We start from the raw sequence: 21894 nt of genomic DNA, 5'->3' as shown, positions 1-21894 counted from the left end.
GCAAAATAAGTCACTCCTAGGTTAAATAATATGCACAACATAAATGAAATAAATCCAAGAAATCCTGACAGATCCTATGACACATCATCCTTCATAACCAAGCTTTAGGCTACTAGCTCACAGAAGCAAACTGTTAATTTTGAGAAAGAAATTAAGTCTGGATTCAGATTTACCTTTTCAAGTTTTTGTTTTGTGAGCTCTTATATATTTTGCAAGTTCACACAAGATCCCTAGTTACCTTTGTGAGATCATGTTATAGAGAGCTCCATGAATTACTTTTGCAAGCTCCAGCAGAAGTTTTGCAAGATCCAGAGAAGCTTCTGTGGATTATTTTTGTGCGTTTGCCCGAAAGGTACTTAAGCAAGATCCTTAGTGATTTTTGCAAGATCTTGCAAAATTAAATTATGAAAAAAACTTTCCACTTATGTCTCTTGTGGAGCTCAGCACTTCCTGTTAATTTAACATGAAAAGTATTATTGTAAAAATAAAATGTCAAAGTCATCCTGTGGCTTCCAGAGTACATCTCCTTTATGGAGTCAACAGGAATTAGAAAGCAAGATGAAAATAAAATAAATGAGTGGTGTTACACCAGAAAAGTTACAAGATCACATGGAGACAGGGCCTGGGATTAATCAGGCTTCATGTGCATTTTCTTTACTGGATGTGCAACACAGAAATCTGTTTTAGAGATTAATTTCTACACAAATCAATTTCCCAATATTCTAACATTTTTAGCAATGTCTAGAAAAGTAATTACTCTAACACTGACCTTTTTTCATTGCAGCACCAGTACATTTTCCTTCTCTTTTTTATGTATTTTGCCACAGCTACATTTGTTTTTAGAAAAAAAACTCAACTGTCCAACATAATGCCAGAAGTACATGTGGTAAAATTGCAGTTTTCAAAATTTACGTTTAAAAAAGTACCATTTAATGTTGCAGTATGTAGTTTTTAAGACATTTTGTATATTTTAACATACTAACCAGCTCTTTGCTTCATTGCTTTATCTTAGTGCAAGAAAACAAATGCGCAAAAATACACAAGAGTAGTATTTATCGGACTTCTGAAAGCACCACTCTGAAGCGCTCAGTTTTAAAACTGTGGTTTTACTCCAACTCATGCTGAGGTTTAAGTTTACACAGTTAAACTTAAATCTACAGCCGACGTCCTTTCCGGCACAAGAGGGCAGTAGCTTCCAGTAGAATGAGGGACTGTTTTAGAGTCATGGTCGTGGTCATAAAGGCAACTTAGGGTTCCACAGTGAAGCCAATACTATTTAACAAAAAAATGACCAAACTTTAGCAACAGTGCTCCTGTTGCTCTGCAAAAGGCACACTGTAGGGAGGATGAGAACACCGATGGCTCATTTTACAACAAAGAGCAAAGTAACGCTGTGTTCCTGAGTTGAGATCATTTGACGACCTGAACAGCAGTCCTCTCTACCGAAAGGGGATTGATAAAAAAGAAAAGCTGAATACGACTGAAAAGAAGCAGATTCCAAAATGAAATAAAAGAAACATAGAAATTAATTTAGATTGCTAATTCATGGCAAGCTTTTTAAAGCACAGAATGAAGCACCCAATGCGGTGTGTCAGAGTGAGAACATAAGCAGGCCTCTGGGCCTCAGAGGCCTTTGTTGAAGTAAACTAGCTGGACTTTATCGCCGTATCGAGACACGATGGAGTCTCTAAGCTCGGGCTCCAGCTTCGACACAGTCATGGAGCTGCAGGAGGAAAGAAGGGAAGGGTGGAGAAATTAAAAACAAAAAAGGAAGAAACATGATCAATTAGTCAAAGAAAACAAATATCTCAAATATTTTACTCGTATGAAAAAGATATGTACAATTATTTCAATGTTAGTAAAAGTTGGGGTTTTGTGTATATCAGTATCATCTTCACCATTATTATTATTATTAATATTACTGTTGATTATATATGACAATCATTATATTATTATCTAGCTTATCATTATTGTCACAACTGCTCTAATTGTTATAATAATCATATAATACAAATAACAAATAAATAACTTTTATATAATCATTACCATCATTATCTATATTATCTGTATTGTCATTATTTTGATATAATCATTAACAAAAACAATATTAATATCATTATACCCAACCTTAGTATTAGTAATAGCAGTATTATTATATTAAAAACATTATTAATAACCAATTAATGAGTAGTTTTACAATTACTATATTAAAATATTTATCATCATCTCAATTATTGGTATTATTGATGATATAATTAATAATACAAATAATTGTATGCCTGATAAAAAATTATTTTGTGATATTTCTTCATTACTGGATACAAAACCAGATTTTCAACTTGATCTTAAATATCCTAACTAAACAAGCGAAGCTGCTAGAAAACCAGTTAGTCCGTTTTTTCATAATAAACACACGCCTTTGTTTGGTTCTGCCTTATATTTACACCTTAGTTACCTTTTGAATCATGCTACCATCAGGATGAAGGTGTGGGATGGCCTGGAAAGGTTTGAAGTGATTTCAAACAGGTTCCCAGCAAAGCTTCGCCATATATTGTAAAAATCGTAAGGGTCACAGGGTGAAAGAATAATTAAACTTTTATCAGCCTGCAGCTGTTAAAGCGTTATTACAGATTAACTACAAATCCTGCATCACTTCTTTTTTTAAGTATATATGCCGCTTTTTTGACTATTTGAGGCTCACATCTGCCCAGTCGGTGTCAAACTTCGCTTCTCTGCTGTCGTCTGCATATCCTAATAAAGCTCAGCTCGCTATTAGGTTTTCTCGCAGACATTTTATTCAATGTCTGAAGTCAGATAACAGTGATTTATAGATTTGTTTGCAGGCCATAAAAAACATCTGTTAGCCAGACAGCAGGAGCCGTTTTATGACTGTTTAGTCATCCAACTAAATCAACATGAACACATTGAGTAAAACATCTGGAATGCTCAGTAACATTTAGCAGACTCTTAATTTTGGGACTTTCTTTGCTGGTCAGAAGACTGTAGGCTGCATTATTATCCAGAAAGTTCACTTTTGAGTGATGGAGCCATCGGTTTCAGTGCTTTACAGGCACAAAGAAACTGCACAGAGGATTAAAATAACTAAAAGTTACAGGTTTGCATGAACTAAACTACGTCCAATGTGGCTTTCAGGACTTTGCTATATGCTGCAATGCGTTTTGGAACACAAAGGTTATCTAAAGTTAATAAACAAAGTCTTGGAAATATCTTCAGAAAGCCAAAAGAAACATTGATTAAAACCCTGGTGCCTTCCAGAAAGCTTTCAAAGAGGTGGCCAGATAGGGATGAATGATGGTGGCACACCAGAACCAAAAGCCATAATAGAGTTTAACGAGTTTTATTATGATGTTGTCATGTATAGGTTATTAAAAACAAGGAAGGTGAGGATGGAAGAAAGGAAACAAAGACTGAAGAAAGCTATAACAAATGGAACGATAGATAGGACATAGAGAGAGAGAGAAAGAAAGAGCATGAGGGAAGGAAGGAAGCAGAATGACACAGTGAAGGAAGGACACAACATTTATAAAATAGGACATGAAGTACAGTCTTTGTGCAGCACTGAACCTGCCTGGCAACTTTAACAGCTCACAGATTGCAATTTTCTTTCCCCATTTTCAACTTCTTTGACTCAATCAGATGTAAAGTCAAAAAGGACAGTGGGAAACCTGAATGAGATGAGGTATTTAAATGTGACAGGAGGTGAAAGGACAAGATAGTTTCATTACCATCTCTGAGGGAACAGGGAGCAGGCAGCCGGCACCATGAAGATCAGACTTTTAAAGAAAAGAAAAAATGTAAGTTACCTGTAAAATACTGTGGAAGCTATTAAAACTAATATGACCCTGTAACCTTCTGTACTCACAAGGCTCCCACAAACATGACCTGAATAGGTCCGTGAAGAAAGGTGATTCTCTGTTAACGGACAGAAAAGGACGTGAGGACGGACGGCCACATTTACCCGACATTAGCAGCCGCACACTGATGAAGGCAAAGATCTGACCTGCATGAACTTGTACTTTTCCAGCCTCTGCATGATGATGGGCAGGATGACTGGGAGAGGAAATAAAGGGCGTCAAGACGGGAAGAAGAATAAATCTCAATAGGAAGGTGATAAAGAAGGAACTTTTTCGTACTCATTCCTGGTGCTGCCATGGTGATCCGGGAGATGGCCACCTGAGTGATGCCTTTTGCTGCTGCTTTCTGCAGGTGACAGGAGAAGACTTCAATATGAAAAACAGAAATTAAAACTAACCTGTCATCTTTTTATTTCGTGTCTGTGTTCCTTTCAATTAAATTTGTGGGAGAAAAGGCATTAGAAGAATTTCCTTATTCTATTAAATCAATCGATGTTTGCTAAGGAACAAGGTTTATCAATTTCTGATTAGAAAATTGTAAAGAACAAGAATTAATAGTTTTCCATGTTTTTGAGGATTTTAAGGGCATCTTTTGTCCACAGCCCTCCTCAAGTGACGCCACAAATTTAAGTCTGGTTTCTTGCTAGCTCTTACCAAAACTTGCATTTCTTCTTCCTTTCTTGGTTGGGATGTATGCAGAAAAAATGAAACCTCTTCCTCTTCTGTTTTTTAGCTGACACGTAAAGGCTTTTGACCAGAACTAACTTATATTTAAAAACTTTTTAAAATTACATCCAGCTTGACAAAAAAACTGCACCTCCAGCTAAAGAAGAGTAAGCCCAGATCATGATGCTGCCACTACCGTATTTCACAGTCTTTGTGGTGTTCTTTCAGTGATGACCAGGGTGAATTTTGTGCCGGACATACATTTTGATATTTTGGTCTAGAAGTTTGGCTTTGGTATCATCAGCTGTAGAGCAGGGCCAGTTTCCTGCAACTTTCAGACATGGCAGAACTAAAGTTTGAGACCCCTGCTCTAGCATTTTTGTTACCTTCTCCTGTCCTTTGTCAGTGGTGAAACAAAAGTCCTTCTAGATTTAGGGTATGCACAGTTATGCACCCAGGTTATTTTTTATAGGGTTTCCCCCGTAATAGATAAATTATTTCAGTGCAGGATATGTGTCACATAAAGGGTGGAAGAAATATCAGAAATATCGCTGTCAATTCCAAAAATACATATAAAATGACAGAAATACTTGATAACTCTAAGCCTCGAGCAAATAAAACAACATAAAGGTTATTTTTTTCTTTGTCAAATTTAATCTAAATTACCATTATGGTATAAATAGGTGCTGGCAGAAATTTTTAATTAGTTGACCTAAAGAAAGCTCCACAGTCTCTCCCCTACTTTGTGTGTTGAATTAATTGATGCAATTATACAATTATAAATCTGGATCTTGAAGTGCAAACCTTCGAGTGACCCAGTGTGTTGCCATTTTCATCCGTGACGGCTATGCCATTCAGAATTTCCCTGAAAAATACAGAAAATGTAAGAATTTTACAGAGTCAGTATAGAGACAATGTTTTCAGTTTTAGTTTTTTATTTTATTTCTGTGGTCTATACAGAGGAAGCTAAATAAAAGCAACAAAGTTAAACATGCAGATGAAACAATAAATTTGTTAAATTATCCATCAAGATGTCCATTTAAATCTGACAACAAAGAAGTAAATGTGCAAACAGCGCTGGTGATTGTTTTTGTTAAAACACCAAAAAACAAACAAACGGGTTAATCTGTGCACACAGGTGATGAAGCCTGCACATCCCAAACGGACCTTCTCCTACCCAATCAACCAGTAACTACCCATCTCCTTTAATGACTGGGGGGGCGGGGCTCAGATCCAGGATGTCTGACCCGACCACTAGAGCCTTAGACCTCCACAAATCAGTCCAAAAGCAAAATGTGGACAGGATGATGCTGCATCAAAAACAACTCAGAAATGTGGAATGAATCTGGTCGATTGTCAAAAATTAAATGTGCATTTTATGTTTTTAAATTACTTTCTCGCAGTGCCTCGCTAAAGCATTTATACCTCATAAACTTTTCCCACATTTGTTCATGTTGCAGCCACAGACTTAAATGCAATTAATGTTAGACTTATATTAGATAGAACAACACAATGTAGGCAATTATGACAGGAAAGTGATATGTTTTTTAATTTTTCACAAACACACATCCTAAAAGCTGTGGTGTGCATTTGTGCAACTAAATTGTGCTGCAGCCGGTAACAGCACCACCATGTTTTCCTGTGGGGGTTGTGTGTTCAGGATTAAGTGTTTAATTTTGTCCTATCTTGACCAGAGCACCTTCTTTCACGTTTGCCACGTCTCCTCTGTGTCTTATAGCAAACAGCAAACAGAATATCTTATGGCTTTCTTTCAAATGTGGCTTTCTTTAGGCGACTTCTTATGCAAATACATTACAGTTTGTCGTTGTGAGGTGACCCAATGTCACAAAGTTTTAGGGGTATAAATACTTTCCATTTAGCCACGTTGGCCCACCATCCTATTATTAAGGCCATAGGATCAATAATCTTAGGTCAAACCAACAGCTTTGAAAAAGTGACTAATCTTGCTGCCTCGATACAAACTGAATCTGTCCGATCTTCAGGTAAATTTAAGGAAGTTACACGGCAGAGGACTCACTGTTGCCTCATCATGGGAATGTTCACACAGTTGGCTGCTGCCACGGCTGCAAATGGGACCCAGCGAGCCACGAGAGGAGGAGCTTTCTGCAGAAGAAATCATCATAAACACCAATAAACTCCCAGGTGATTCATATCACATGTAGGTAGATGACCAAATAACTCCTAAAATGACTTTTAACAACACCTAAAATAAATGTTTAACGCTTGGCTGCTCCAATCTTAAAACTGAACCGCTCTAACTGCTGACATGGCATGTGATATGCAGAGTGACCAGTTTGTAATGCATGAGCTCATCTGTGTGTGTTTGTACCTTTGTGTAAAGGTTGAGACCCACTGCTGTCGCTAAAGCTGTGCTGGTTGCTGTAACATAAGCCACTCCGATCTGCCTGAGGAAGACGACAAAAGCTGTTAAAACTGCCTCAACGGCACATCTTCTCAGTGAATTCAAGGATCCGAGTTAGTGAAGAGCCATTAGTCTTTCTGACTGGATGTTTATTGAACTAAATAACATATTTGGTCACAAACATACATGTTCACTGCTCGACTTCTTCTAATTGTGCTGCTGATGGTCCTGAGGTAGTAACTCCTAAATATTCAGAGGATGTTAGCAGGCAGGTCTCCACAGTGGCTCTTAACCCACCAAAAACGACAAAGACAGAAGATTAGGGCTTTTTGCCCTGTTTCTAAGAAGAGGTGGTATTGACAAAGACCAGTTTTAGAAGTTTTTTTTCCTGTTTGTTCATATACAGGGGTTGGACAGTGAAACTGAAACACGTGTCATTTTAGTGTGGGAGGTTTCATGGCTAAATTGGACCAGCCTGGTAGCCAGTCTTCATTGATTGCACATTGCACCAGTAAGAGCAGAGTGTGAAGGTTCAATTAGCAGGGTAAGAGCACATTTTAGGTCAAAATATTGAAATGCACACATTATGGGTGACATACCAGAGTTCAAAAGAGGACAAATTGTTGGTGCACGTCTTGCTGGCGCATCTGTGACCAAGACAGCAAGTCTTTGTGATGTATCAAGAGCCACGGTATCCAGGGTAATGTCAGTATACCACCAAGAAGGACGAACCACATCCAACAGGATTAACTGTGGACGCAAGAGGAAGCTGTCTGAAAGGGATGTTCGGGTGCTAACCCGGATTGTATCCAAAAAATATAAAACCACGGCTCCCCAAATCACGGCAGAATTAAATGTGCACCTCAACTCTCCTGTTTCCACCAGAACTGTCCGTCAGGAGCTCCATAGGGTCAATATACACGGCCGGGCTGCTATAGCCAAACCTTTGGTCACTCATGCCAATGCCAAACGTCGGTTTCAATGGTGCAAGGAGCGCAAATCTTGGGCTGTGGACAATGTGAAACATGTATTGTTCTCTGATGAGTCCACCTTTACTGTTTTCTCCACATCCAGGAGAGTTACGGTGTGGAGAAGCCCCAAAGAAGCGTACCACCCAGACTGTTGCATGCCCAGAGTGAAGCATGGGGGTGGATCAGTGATGGTTTGGGCTGCCATATCATGGCATTCCCTTGGCCCAATACTTGTGCTAGATGGGCGCGTCACTGCCAAGGACTACCGAACCATTCTTGAGGACCATGTGCATCCAATGGTTCAAACATTGTATCCTGAAGGTGGTGCCGTGTATCAGGATGACAATGCACCAATACACACAGCAAGACTGGTGAAAGATTGGTTTGATGAACATGAAAGTGAAGTTGAACATCTCCCATGGCCTGCACAGTCACCAGATCTAAATATTATTGAGCTACTTTGAGGTGTTTTGGAGGAGCGAGTGAGGAAACGTTTTCCTCCACCAGTATCACGTAGTGACCTGGTCACTATCCTGCAAGAAGAATGGCTTAAAATACCTCTGACCACTGTGCAGGACTTGTATATGTCATTCCCAAGACGAATTGATGCTGTATTGGCCGCAAAAGGAGGCCCTACACCATACTAATAAATTATTGTGGTCTAAAACCAGGTGTTTCAGTTTCATTGTCCAACCCCTGTAATTTCTGCACAGAATTACTACAGCAGAATGACAATAATACTTCAAGAAATATAATTTTTTTTATTTGGTTCTTAATTAGACGGTAAAATAAACAACGTTGGCATTTCTGAAATACATAAGCTCTCATGTCATGTCTCTCATGTGGCTCCAGACGATGTTACTTAGAAGAAACTATGGCAAAAAAGGCTCTGAATTTTAAAAGTTGCTGACTGCCGTGTTAGCCAATCAGGATGCCTTGTTTCTGCTGCCTAGCGAACCTTACATCTGTAAGGTTCGCTAAACATCTCAAACTAACCACAACTACCGGAGGAGTTTACTCTTACTATGACCCTGTTTTTAACTGTATTGAGTTTTCTCCGGCTTTATGGAGCAAAGAGTGGCACAGAGTGCTCCCCCTCCTTCACCTGCTGCAGTACACTGCTGGTCAGCTGGCTGAAAGGAGGGTTTCTGCACATGTCCTTCATACACAAAGAAGATAAATTCAGCTTTTGTGGAATCTATCCAATTGCGCCAGACATGATCAGTCAAGGTGTTGAAACCACAGGAGTGCCACTGATCCGTCTCCACTGTTAGGGTAATGCTCATTCAAAGCTAAAGGTGGCAAACAACTGTAATAGCACCATTTCTTAAGGCAGCAGATATCAGCTTGTTGTACTTTGTGTCACTCTTGGTGTCAGTTTTTGATCTGGGCATTACGGGTCTTTGTCCAGGGTGTCATGGCCTAAGGTTCAACACAACCACTCAAAGACAACACAACAAAATTTGGAGAAGTGAGCTATGTACAAACCAGGTATGGCTCTGAATATGTGTAACATAGAAGTAAACAGGAGAGTGTAGTGACGACTACTGGGAAATTAAGAAGAACTGAGCAGCAAAGCAGATGCTTTGCGGAGCTAGTCAAGGTCATCTACAATTTAAGAGCATCTTAAATGTTGATGGTAATTTATCTATCTGAAAAGTCAGGAAATGAAAAACAACAGCTGTATTGCAGAAATGTTTTCATTTTTCTGTTGTGTCAGCGATGTGGATGCTCGCCCAGGGCGACATTCATACAACACCTACCACTGACTAATACTCTGTGCAAAAAGAGCTTGAAAACTACCACTTATTCTACTCTTCATTGCCCATTAAAAGGTTTTGGTGTTACAATGAATAGTATGGTGCTATGCGCCCTGAAGGTATGGTCCGAGTTTAGGCCTTATTTTAATAATCTTTATTTGTTTTTTTATGAAAATTGATAGCGACATACACACCAACAAAAAACAACTAAAAAGGCAACTACTAAGCAAGAAGGTCTTAGTAAAGTTAGTGGATAGGGTCCATTTTCCAGTTTTCCTCAAATTCACCCATTTTTGATTTGCAGGTGAAATAACCTTTTCTCCACAGAATAAATTTCTACCATTATGTCCACCCTTTAACCTAGGCTTTGGAGCTCCAGTCTTTAGTTAATTCCTGGTTATAGCCTTCTTCTCTGATGAGTACTACTCTAATAAGACAGAGGTCGTCTATCATACTTACTCCTTCTGCAATCTGCCCCATGGATCTAGTTTTATGTTCTCAGTCCACTAGAATGCTGTTTGTGAGAAACCATATTTTTCTCCCCGCTGATACTAATGCCTCCTATCAGACAAAAATGCTACTGAACACAAATGAAGAGCCGGTGTTGTGTTTATTGCCCAGAAAGTAGGGTTTAAGCACCAACACTGTAATTTTTCACTGTACATTGCTATGTTTCATTTCAAGCAGTGTTTATAGTTTTCTCTACATGACTTGTTGTAGAGCCAAACAGTTTTCCACATAAACAGCAAACACTGCACAACTGACCCTGTATTCAGCTTCATATGACTGATAAGGCTAAGCTAATCTAAACTGAACTGGTTGAATCAGGGAGCTGATAGCATTTGTAAGGGAAGGTTGAGCTTTTATGTCTGTTTGTGTTGGAATCCCAACAAAATCCTTTCTTTATAGGATGGATGGATGAATGGATGGATGAATGGATGGATGGATGGATGGATGGAACTAATCAAATCAAACACTAGACATAATCTTAAAACACCAATAACTGATTTCATGACGTTTTTTCTCTTGCTGTAGCAAATAAACAGATTAAACTGGATCTTACTTTGGAGAAATTGGTGAAGCAGCGTTGCGGTTGGTGTAGTTGACCAGAGCGTTGAAGGACTGATTGACCCACTGCCAGAACACCACAGCAGGAACGGTCCTGAAAACAGAGCAGTAGGATCTCTTCAGCGTCCACTTTACAGCAGGAGGACATGGTAAAACTCCTTTAGTCCTGTTTGCTTCGGGATACCTGTAGAACTGCAGCATGAAGCCCGTGATGGCCATGCCTCCAGGAACCTGGAAGGACATGCGGCCGATGAGGTTCATACGGTCTCCTGTGTCTGGGTGGAAGGCCGAATCATACAGCTTCTTTGCATAGTAGAGTTGCTCCACTGAGGTACCCGGAGGGGCGGATCCTGCCCTGCAGAGAACCACACAAGTCGGTAAAATCAGAACAGTAAAGCAAAAGTGCAGCAAGTCAAGCTGAGAGGAAACGACTCTCACAGATGCTACAGATGGAGTTAAGTTCATTCATTTCCTCACCTGTAGCTTTCTACTAACACTTTGGCTTCATCCAGCCGTGAGTCGGAGAGGAGCGCGGTTCTGCAGTCGGTGATGTTGAAGAAGTGCTTCAGCCGCCCCATAAACGTGGTCTGGTCCCACCGCGGAGCATCGATGTCAAAGGAGTTCAAAGCCATTGTGTTTGCCAGACAGTTGCTTGTTGCACTCAGAAGTCCCCTTGTTCCACCTGTGGGAGGTCACCAGGAGCTCCAGATGAAACCTGAGGACCAATATAATATTCTCTAATTAAAGACATTAGATCATTTTAACATGTAAATAGAAGTCTTCATAAACATTTTTCATCTTTTCAGCGCTCCCTCGCAGCCCTGAACAAAAAACAAACTCCCTAAATGGCCCAACATACTTCCGGTGGAAACTATTGACCACCTCCTGCTAAATCTTTCCATGGGTTGTCATTTTGGGTTTCTGCAGCTGCTGCTGCATGCTTCATATTAAGACTAATCAAAACCTGATGACTAAGGACAACAATATCCAAACTGCCCTTTGTATGTGAAATTAAACCCCAAGTTTCAGGTAGAAAGTAAAGGGAACGCTCAACAGAACAGAAAGAAAGAAACATAAATAAATCGACAGTGACTGAAGGATCGGCCGAGCTAGAACTGGATTGTTTCTGAAACTGTTTGTTTAGAAAAGTAGGTTAAAGGTCTGCATATACCGGTGGGAGACACAGAGCATGGGCCAAAGGTCACCTTGTTTCAATCCATGAGAATGACTGTATTAAAACAAGAGATATTATTACTCACTACTGCAGCTGAAGGGAAGAGTCTGCTAGTTCAAAACCACTGTTGCTCACTGTTTGATCACAGTGTCTTATGCAGATAGAAGTATTAAATATCATAAACACTGACAATTTCCTGTATCTGACACCTGAAACAAGAAAGTATGGTCAATTTTAACAGCTTCTGAGGCAATAAACTGAATATACCTCAAAGATGGTCTTTTGTGAATTAATCATTCAAATGATGAAGCCAAACAAGCAACAGCAACACCCCCCTCACATTACATCAAATAAACATTTTAAGCTATTTTGAGCTTTACAAAAGCAGCACATTAAAAAGAGAAAATAAATAGTCATTCTTTTACTGAAAAACAATAATCCAGAAACACACTAAATATTTGGCTTTGAACAAGTCATTTTAAGCTTCCTGGTTTGTTCCCCTGAGAAATTTCCAAACCCTGTCTGATCCAATGGTTTTGTTGTAATTTTATTTTATTAAAAGCATTTTAAACAAACCAGTTTTATAGTTCTACCTATTGAATTTTATGTATTGGAAAATAAAAAGGAAAAGCTTTCTGCTGACTACAAATACAATCTTAACCCCTGATAGGTTCGAACAATAGGTCAATTATAAAGTGTGTATTTGAGTTTTTATAAAACAACCAATTTGTTTTAATTAGTGAGATTAGATTGATCTATAAAGACAATAAACAGAAAGAAAAATGGGTGCTGAAGATTTTTGTGACATTACAACCACAATGCTTCCCAATTTTTAGTGGATTTTATGTGACAGATGAAAACAAAGCTACGCCTAATTGTAAAGTGGAGGTAAAAGGATACATGGTTTAAAATTTTGCCTCTTTAATCTGATACCCCTCAATGAAATCCAGTGTAACAAAGTGCCCCAAATTCACCTAATTACTAAACAGAGTCCATCTGTGTGTAATATAATCTGTCTAAATCCAGCTGTTCCGTGAAGCCCTCAGAGGTTTGTTAGAGAACAAACATGAACACAGCAGAAAAGTCAGGGAGAAAGTTCTCAATGATTCAACATCTGACAATAGGAAGAGTATGGCACTCCTGGACACTCCTTGCACACAAGGCAGAGCAACGAGAGCGTTAATCAGAGAAGCAGCAAAGAGAGACCCATGGTAACACTGGATGAGCCGCAAAGAGCCAAAGCTCAGGTGGGAGAATCTGTTGTTGTGCACTCCACGATTCTGGCCTTGATTGAATAGAGGCAATAAGAAAGTAATAAGAACTCCTCTTTAGTTTGCCACAATCTATGTAGGGGACATAGGAACCATCTGGAAGAAGGGACTTTGGTCAGATGAGACCAACATAAAAAAAAAAAAGACTGTTGTAATGAAACACCAAGACAGCACAACAACCCAAACACACCAGCAGCATGGGGATGCTTTTTCCCCCCCAGCAGAAATCACTGCAGTCTGTCCGGGTAGATCTAGTTTGAACAGCAACTAAAAATTAATTTTAGGTTTTTAGAATTATAGTTTTTCTAATCCATTTTAAATTGCTAAGATATGTAAACACACATTTTAATGAAAAACAAGAACCTGAGAGAAGAAAGGAATTTGGTCTTCACTTTTATGCTGTTGTGTACTTGTTTTAAAAGGTTAAGTTTCCTATTAGTATAATATAAATTTGCGTGCATGCACTTTGAGCCACTGGTAACTAAAGCTGAGGCTTTACTCAGGCTAGACAAACTGGACCAGCATCACAGTACATCTGGATACGTTTGCAATCGCCCGATTTCAATAACATGCATGGGTTAAATAATAAACAATCACCTTGTGAAAATAATGAAACGTGTTTGGACCGGAATCATTCGACCTGAGGAGCTTACAGACCTGAGAGAGGTTAAGATAGTTAAAAAGTCATGTCAAATTTAGCTGAAAGTGATGCAACTCCGACCTGGAGTTACCAGCTCAGTCTGACACCCCGCCTGCAGCCGGATAAACATCCAACATACCTGAGATGAGATCTCAAAGAGCTGCACGGAACAACCTGTCAGGTAATCACATTTGCTCACGAGATACGGTACTAACGAAACGCGCACGTGGCACACCGTCATCCAATTAAAAGCTGGGGATGGTCCTCCCCCCCCCCCCCCATCTCTTGAAAACCGACGAGAACCAAACCCAACATGTTAGTTTAAGAGGGACGGAACAGACTGCAGTCCCAGCTTCACCGCCATGTGGTTTATAGTTAGAAATTACCTCCGTGACGTGTTCTTCCTCCTACCAGTTTAAGAGCTGTAATTCATAAAATCCACGAGCGAGTGTTGTTCACAATAACTGAAATATTGTATTTGTTTTTAACCCATTGGACATTTAGCTCGCAGCTAAGGAGACACGTTCTCCGTGCTTTACAGTGGTGCTGCGTTCAGGTGAAATGGTTTACAAGCTTGCTGTGACAACAACGATTGTGCGCCTGCGTCATTGTTCTACGTGGCAAAACGTGGACACGCCCTCCGAGTGGAAAATAGATCAACATAAAGCACGCAAGAAGCATACAACAGCAAATAAATTGTATATTATTTTTTGTTTTGGAATGGCTACTGGTGCAGTGGACACATTTAGTTCTTTGTGTCACGTCATTTAATAATAATAATAATAATACATTTGATGACTGACATTATTATTACTTTTTGTTGTTTGTTTTGTTGGGTTTTCTGCATTTCTGTGTTGGCATTTACCTGGTTCCCCAGAAACCCTTATGTTATTACCTCTCTGTCCGTGTCTTGGGCTTAAAATTTTAATATATTTAATGTTGTTACATTTGATTTTAAACTGGTCAGTTTGCTGGTTTAAGCAGATACAGGCTGCCATGTCATTCATTTAATAAATTTGCATGTGCAATAGGCAGAATATCCAATTTTTGCCTTTCTTAAAGCAAATCTGCCACCAACATTACCAGTCCTAAATGTTTACGAAATCTGCCGGGATACACACACAATAGGGCATGCTCTTCAACCCTCTTTAATCTGATAAAATTAAATAAAAATTCAGTGCCTCCACAAATCATGGAAGAGTGGCGAGAAAAAAGCCATCAGAGGTCTCACTTAAAGTTTGCTGCAAGCCATAGTCACATTGAACAAAGATTTAACCTTTTGCTATGTTAACAAAACTGTAGTTAAACATTAACACAGATCCCCATGGAGAAACATGGTGGTGGCTGCAAGTTAGAACACTTCTTCATCAGGGACAGGGAAGCTGGTTATGATGGATGGATGGATGGATAATCCCAGACCAGACAGCGACCCTAAACATACAACCTGATCTACAATGAAATGGTTTAAATCAAAGCATTTTCATGTGCTGAATGGCTAAGTCAAAGTACAGACCTAGACCATAAGAAAATGTTTGGCAGGATATAGGAACTGATGTTACAAATAACTAATCACCAGATCTATCAGAGTTGGAGCTATTTTGTAAAGAAGAATGGACAAAAAATCTGCTTTTCTTGTCAAAAGACTTGCAGTTGGAACTGCGGTGAAAAGTAGTTCTACAAAGTAATTTTTAAGGTATCAGATCAAGTAAAATGCCCTGAGGTTTGTGGTTGCAACGTTACTAAATCTGCCAAAGTTTAAGCGGTATGAGGCACCGTAACCCTTTGAGTTGTAAACATTCCGCCTGTAACGTGAACGCAGCACGATCTCAAGCGTCCGCACGGTGCGTCTGACGTCACGTTCAGCGGCGTCTCCAGAAGAAAAGGCAACAAGATGGTGAGTTTAATTTATCCCAATAATTAGCCCATAACTGTAAACATCAGACCTACGTTTGCGCATATTTATATTAATTATGGGTTATTTTTGTTAGAAGCGATTTTATCGACTCTTGCTGTCAGCATGTTGACGAGAAAACGCATCCGGAGCTTGTTGCTCCGTTCAGTTACCAGGGGAGATTAGCTCAGCTCGTTAGCTCAGCGCAGCTCCTGTTTGGGTACCGTTATCTACGCAGCGCTGCGTGGAAACATCCAGCTCCACAGGCTCAAGAAACCAGAAAAGTTACTTGTTTTCGTCATAATCCAGTGCGACTAGGAGAGGTTTTGTTCAGCTATTAAATTAAAATAAACTAAAGCTGAACTTTAGTTGCACTTGTATGGCCTGGATGGAGGGAATATAACTGTGCTCCCATAGAGCCTGTAGGAACTCCTGCTGTTCATCCAGGCCATCGACGGATTAATTAAAAAGGGGGCCCTGGGCAGGAAAATGTCTAATGGTCCTCTATAAGTAAGCTTCATCTCATGCAGATTTGTTTTCTGTTATTTTTGTACCTCTAATTTCAATTTGAATTGAACAGAAATTGTAATAAGTACAGTTTTTGTCTGCAGGGTGATCCTTTCCAGTTATCTGTTAGGGATATTAGGGAGACGTATAATTTACGATAAAAACTGCCGAATAGCCCAATAATGATATAACTTGCAATAAAATAAATAAACAAAATAATTATAAAGTGTTAATGTCTTTCCGCTTTGGGTTCATAGCAAACATAGACCCCAGATAATGAGTAGTCTATTCAGCTACTGGGAAAATAAATCTAGTTTAATATTTCCATCTCATCAACATTTAGTGAAAAAGTTGCTTCTGTCTGAGTTGTAGTTTCATCATGTTTTATGATGATTTTACCATCTGACGACTCTTTACCTTGTAAAACCTTATATGCTGCATTAATCAACAAGTGTCACCATATATGTCTTTCATTCGAAGCTTGCATTTGTTTTCGTTCATTTGTCTCTTGGTGGTAATGTTACATTAATATTTTCCTTATTTCATTTCTGTCATTTTGTTGTTTTAATTTATGAGAAAGACCAGGATTCCTTTTACCTCTTGTGTGATTTTTCCTGCCACTGTAATCTGTCTTTTCCCCTGATAAACGAGCCCTTCACTGTTTGCTGCAGGGATTGCTGTCCATTCTTCGTAAGTTAAAAAGCACTCCAGACCAGGAGGTTCGCATACTGCTGCTCGGTCTAGACAACGGGGGGAAGACCACGCTTCTCAAACAGCTGGCTTCAGAGGACATAAGCCACATCACCCCCACACAGGTAACAAAAAGCTCTCACACGTCCCTCTGTACCAGCCGGTCTTGCTTTTCGAACGGATTGGCAGAAGCTCTGTGTTTTGTGCTTTCTGCAGGGATTCAACATTAAGAGCGTACAGTCTCAGGGGTTTAAGCTGAACGTTTGGGACATTGGAGGCCAGCGGAAGATCCGGCCGTACTGGAGAAACTACTTTGAAAACACTGATGTGCTGGTCAGGAGACCCCCTTCTCCTGAATGACTTTGTGGTTGCTGAAACAAATGAACCTGCTGTCTTGTAAGCACGAACCTGTTTGAATTGAAAACCAAAATGTTTTTCTTGTTCCAGATTTACGTCATTGACAGCGCTGACAGAAAGAGGTTTGAGGAAACGGGGCAGGTATGTGCAATGACCATTTACTGTCAGGTTATTACTGTTTTCATTTCCAAGCTTGGCAAATAATTGTGCTGGAACTATTTTTATCCATTAGTATTAAATCAAATCAATTTCTTGTCATGGTATTTACCTGGGATCAGTCAGTTATTTTAGCAACTGTCTAAAAATGCTTTCATGAAACGTATTTAAGATCGGTTTGATACCTGGAGATCATTATCAGCACTCAACACAATTGAAAATGTTTTTGTAAGGTCATGTGACACATTCATTTGTATGGTTTATTCACGTTGAAAAGGATGTTTGCGTTTGTGGTAATCTCTGTTGACTTGAATGTTTGAATGAGGCAATCCTCCAATAATTGTAAAATTAGTCCCAGGTTTATCAGAGGCTCCATATAAATTTTGTTTTTGTTTTTTATCAGCAGAATGGATTCCCTCCAGTTCCCTTGCTTGATCCATGTGTCTGATGGACAGATGTGCGTGTTTGTTGCAGGAGCTGGCTGAGCTGTTGGACGAGGAGAAGCTGAGCGGTGTTCCGGTGCTGATCTTCGCAAACAAGCAGGACCTGCTGACTGCAGCTCCAGCCTCAGAGATCGCAGAGGGACTCAACCTGCACACCATCCGCGATCGGATGTGGCAGATCCAGTCTTGTTCTGCCCTCACCGGAGAGGGGATTCAGGTTAGATTGAAACCGAAGATCTGTCTAATGATGCATCTAAATAAATTAGAATGTCATCAGAAAGTTAAATAGTGTCTGCAATTCAATCAAAAACTGAAACTCAAGTGTCTACATCTGTTTATGTTGATGATATGGGTCACAGCTAATGAAATGACATGTACTGTACAGTAAATACACTCAGTACTTTGCATGAAGGCATTCAGTGGCTCTGCTGAGGTGTTAAGGGCATTTCGGACAGGAAAGCGTGTCCAGCTGCGGTCTGAAACTCGTTTATGTGCATTTCATGCGCCTCCAGTAGTTTTTCGCAGCTCTGAAGCGCAATAGGAGCACAGAACCCATCTCTGCATGAATGTACAGGCAGCTTTGTGGAGCCTGGGCTGCGCTTCGGTCAAAGTTAAAATTTTGTTGCACTTTGACCTTGGTGCGCTGTCACTCATACTCACGTAGCCAATACACAGGATATTTGTCAAACTGTTGAAGGCTGAGCAGAAAGCAGCCAGTTAATGTGGAAGCAGAGTTCCTTCATTACCTTCACACCTCTCTGGATCATAGCGTCTCATCATAATTTTCTCCACCTTGTTATTTCCCTTCCTGTCCGTCTCGCTATAGCTGGTTTTGATTTGCTGTTGGTTTGAGCGCAAGACAATTGCATCATCATTGCTGATAGCATTTAATGTTTGCTCAAAAATGTAGCCATTATCTACTTAATATTTTGAAAACTCTGCCTCTTTTGCACTGGGCTCTGCTGTGGAGGAGCACAGCACCATGCTTTCAGTGCTGTTGTAGATCTAGCCTGACAGGATTCACAGCTGACTCCCGTGGCAAGCTGAACTCAGGCTTCGTTTTGTCTGTAAGCCACATTAAGGAAGTACAGGTTGCTTTATTAAAGCCTTCTGTTTGTCTGACCTTTCTGAATCTCCTACGAACATTTTAACCGTCTTTGCATCGCAATCCGCTCAAGTGTGCAGTTATCCCTGTAGCTTTCTACCACACTTATTTCTTCCAATCAAATCTCCAATATTTTTGCATACAGCAGTCTGCAGATCTTTTCGCTCTAATATGGACATCATATTTCAACAAAAATATATCGCTCTATGTAATGAATCTATTTAATTCCTGAGTTTGCTTTTTTGAATAAATCGTCTAAATGATGATATTCTAATTTGTTTGAGATGCACCTGCATTTGTGAGGCTTGTCCACTCATCAAAGTGCTTCTTCTTCTTCTTCTTCTTCTCAGGAGGGCATGAATTGGGTTTGCAAAAGTGTCAACTCCAAGAAAAAATAGCATCGCTTTCAGTCTTTTACGACTCAGGAGGAGCAGCAGTTTTCAAACACACACCGACACACACTACACCTCCTGAGCCTTAGTATGGTGGGATTTAGCTGTGAATGTACACACACTACCAATCTAACGTGGACCTTTTTAACCCCCCCATCCCATGCATTACTACATCGCAGAGGCATAACAATCTCAGCCTATACATCGTCTGGCCTCCATGAAGACAGGAGGAGTTTGCCTTCAAATGGGTCTCTCACCAGATAAAAACCAGCAGCGCCTCCACGATTCTTCATGTCACCATTCCACTATTCCCATTTAACTGCTGCTTGTCACAGAAACTCCCAGCATATCCTTTATTCAGTTCTTCATCATATCTCCATCTCATTGTTATGTATTCTTGTTTTTTCAATCATTCCTGCTACTGCACTGTTTGAGTATATTTTTGTAACTGTTTTATTTATGGTGAAGTAGAGGGCTTTCAAACAACTGCTCGTGTGACGTGTGAGAGAATTTACTGGACCCTCCCCTCTAAAAATAATACGGTGTTAATATGTATAAAAACAAAAGCGTAAGGAACATTACATTTAGGATCAGTTGTATATAGCGCAGCCCTTTTCTGTCATGTATCGTTATGCTCATGTTATAGAGTATTCTGCATCCTGCTGTAAAAGTGTAGTCTATAATGTTTGAACTTCTAACATGCACTGGTAGATCTGTAACAGAGATAAATGTACTGTACGGTCCGATGCATTTCCATGTGCTCCTTGGGTTAGTGAGGGAATTCACTGTTTAAGCATTTTCCTTTTTGATATTCTCAAATGTAATCGGTCCAGTTTGCAAGAAAATGTATGTGAATAAATATAAAATTAGAGAGGTTTTGCTGAGCAAAGAGGCGACACATTCACATGAAAGTGTAATAAATCAGAATATCATCTGGTTAATTTGTTTCTGTATGTCAATTCAAAATATATAGATTTATTACATGAAGAATGGTTTATTCCTGTCCCTTATGATAATTATGATTTACAGCTGATGAAAACCCAAAATTCAGTTTTTCATAGAATATAACATACAAATAAATAATTTTTTTAATACAGAAATGTAACTTTTTGCATAAATTACCTCATCAATACAGCTTGGTATGGAGATAATCAACCTGTGGATCTGCTGAAGTGTTAAGGAAGCCCAAGTTGCTTTATTGGTGACCTTGAGCTTGTCTGCAATGTGGGCTTTTTCTTTACCTGATCTAAACTTCAAATATTCTCCATAGGCAGGTGAGAATTAGCCATTCAATCACAGTGATACCATAGTCACTGAACCAGGTTTTGGTACTTTTGCCAGTGTATGCAAGAGATAAGTCTTGCTCGAAAATGAAATCAGCATCTTCATAAAACTTGTCAGCAGAGGGAATTATAAAGTGCTCTAAAATTCCCTGGTTGGTGGTTGCGCTGAATGTGGGCTTGATAAAACGTAATGGACCAATGCCAGCAGATGACATGGCTCCCCAGATGATTACCAACTGTGGAAATTTCACACTGGACCTGGAGCAGCTTGCATGTTGTGCCTCTCCACTCTTCTTCCAGACTCCAGGATCTTGATTTTAAAATGCAAAATTTACTTTCATTCTCCTTGTTCTCACTCTCTGCACTTTTCTCTGCCACATTTTTCCCTCCACTAAACCTTCCATTGAGGGGGTTGGATACAGTCCTCTGTGAACAGGCAGCTTCTTCTGCAATGACCTTTTGTGACTTGTAGAGGTCTGAATGCTTCTCAGTGATTGTGATTGTGTAGTGCAAAATATTATATTTCTGTATTAAAATAATGTTTTCTTTATGTAATCAAACTTTCTGATTAACTGAATGGGTTTAGTTGAAATAAACATCTGTGTGTAATGAATCTATGTTATATGTACATTAAGTTTCCCTGTTTTAATTGAATTATTGAAATAAATTCATCTAGAGATTTAAATTCATTTAGATTCATCTGTATGTCAGAAGCAACACCTTAAATCCTTATGCCTGAAAATACACATTCATACATTTCTTGTCCATCCAGTAATCTTTTGTGTAGACTAGTGCTGCCTGGAAATAATCAGTAACTCTATGTTCCAACACTGCAGTACCAAATGCCCTGTCTTTGTGAGTCTGCGGTTGCAGAATAAAGGCAGCAATCTGAGATCAGATTTGATTTGTTCGGACAGGCAGACAGGTGGTGCTGTATTAAGCTGCCTGTGTGAGATCTGCATGGCCCAGAGGGTGGACAGAACAAGCTGTACAACTATTCTTTACCCTTAGAATCAGAAATCTGAAAACAAACATGGGCCTCATCCACCTGGAAAAGCTGCTGCTTCTCCAGACCACCCACATGTTAAAGGCGTCAGGAGGGGTTAAACATCTGTTTGACAGCATCACAGAATGTACGTAAGGTCTGCTCAAGAACGATCATTTGTAGCAGGTTTTAGAGAACGTTTTTATCCTTTGTTAATTCATACAACAGAGAGGAAGGAGGTGAAGGAAGGAAAGATGAGATGCTGAGATGAGACCAA

The 21894-nt window shown here is 39.6% G+C and overlaps 2 protein-coding genes across 2 annotated transcripts; one reads left to right on the top strand and one right to left on the bottom strand.

Annotated features, from left to right (window-relative positions):
• Positions 1-1156: 1156 nt before the first annotated feature.
• Positions 1157-14064, bottom strand: sfxn2 (sideroflexin 2). Its single transcript, XM_047376478.1, is given in 13 exon segments — positions 1157-1723; positions 3747-3794; positions 3884-3933; positions 4022-4071; positions 4155-4221; positions 5346-5406; positions 6580-6665; positions 6892-6967; positions 10719-10817; positions 10908-11078; positions 11201-11391; positions 11394-11438; positions 13948-14064. Coding segments are annotated over 13 exon segments (1146 nt in total). The 5' UTR covers positions 14050-14064; the 3' UTR covers positions 1157-1623.
• A 1501-nt stretch (positions 14065-15565) lies between these two features.
• arl3b (ADP ribosylation factor like GTPase 3b) lies at positions 15566-21319 on the top strand. Its single transcript, XM_047376480.1, has 6 exons — positions 15566-15702; positions 16878-17021; positions 17113-17229; positions 17344-17394; positions 17884-18069; positions 19308-21319. Exons 1-6 carry the CDS (start codon positions 15700-15702, stop codon positions 19353-19355), a joined length of 549 nt encoding a protein of 182 aa, XP_047232436.1. The 5' UTR covers positions 15566-15699; the 3' UTR covers positions 19356-21319.
• The last annotated feature ends 575 nt before the right edge of the window (positions 21320-21894 follow it).

The sequence above is a fragment of the Girardinichthys multiradiatus genome, chromosome 10 (genome assembly GCF_021462225.1).
Source record: "Girardinichthys multiradiatus isolate DD_20200921_A chromosome 10, DD_fGirMul_XY1, whole genome shotgun sequence".
In the NCBI taxonomy this organism is placed as follows: domain Eukaryota; kingdom Metazoa; phylum Chordata; class Actinopteri; order Cyprinodontiformes; family Goodeidae; genus Girardinichthys; species Girardinichthys multiradiatus.
Note: the sequence above shows the minus strand (reverse complement) of the source record. Positions and strands in the feature narration are given on the sequence as shown.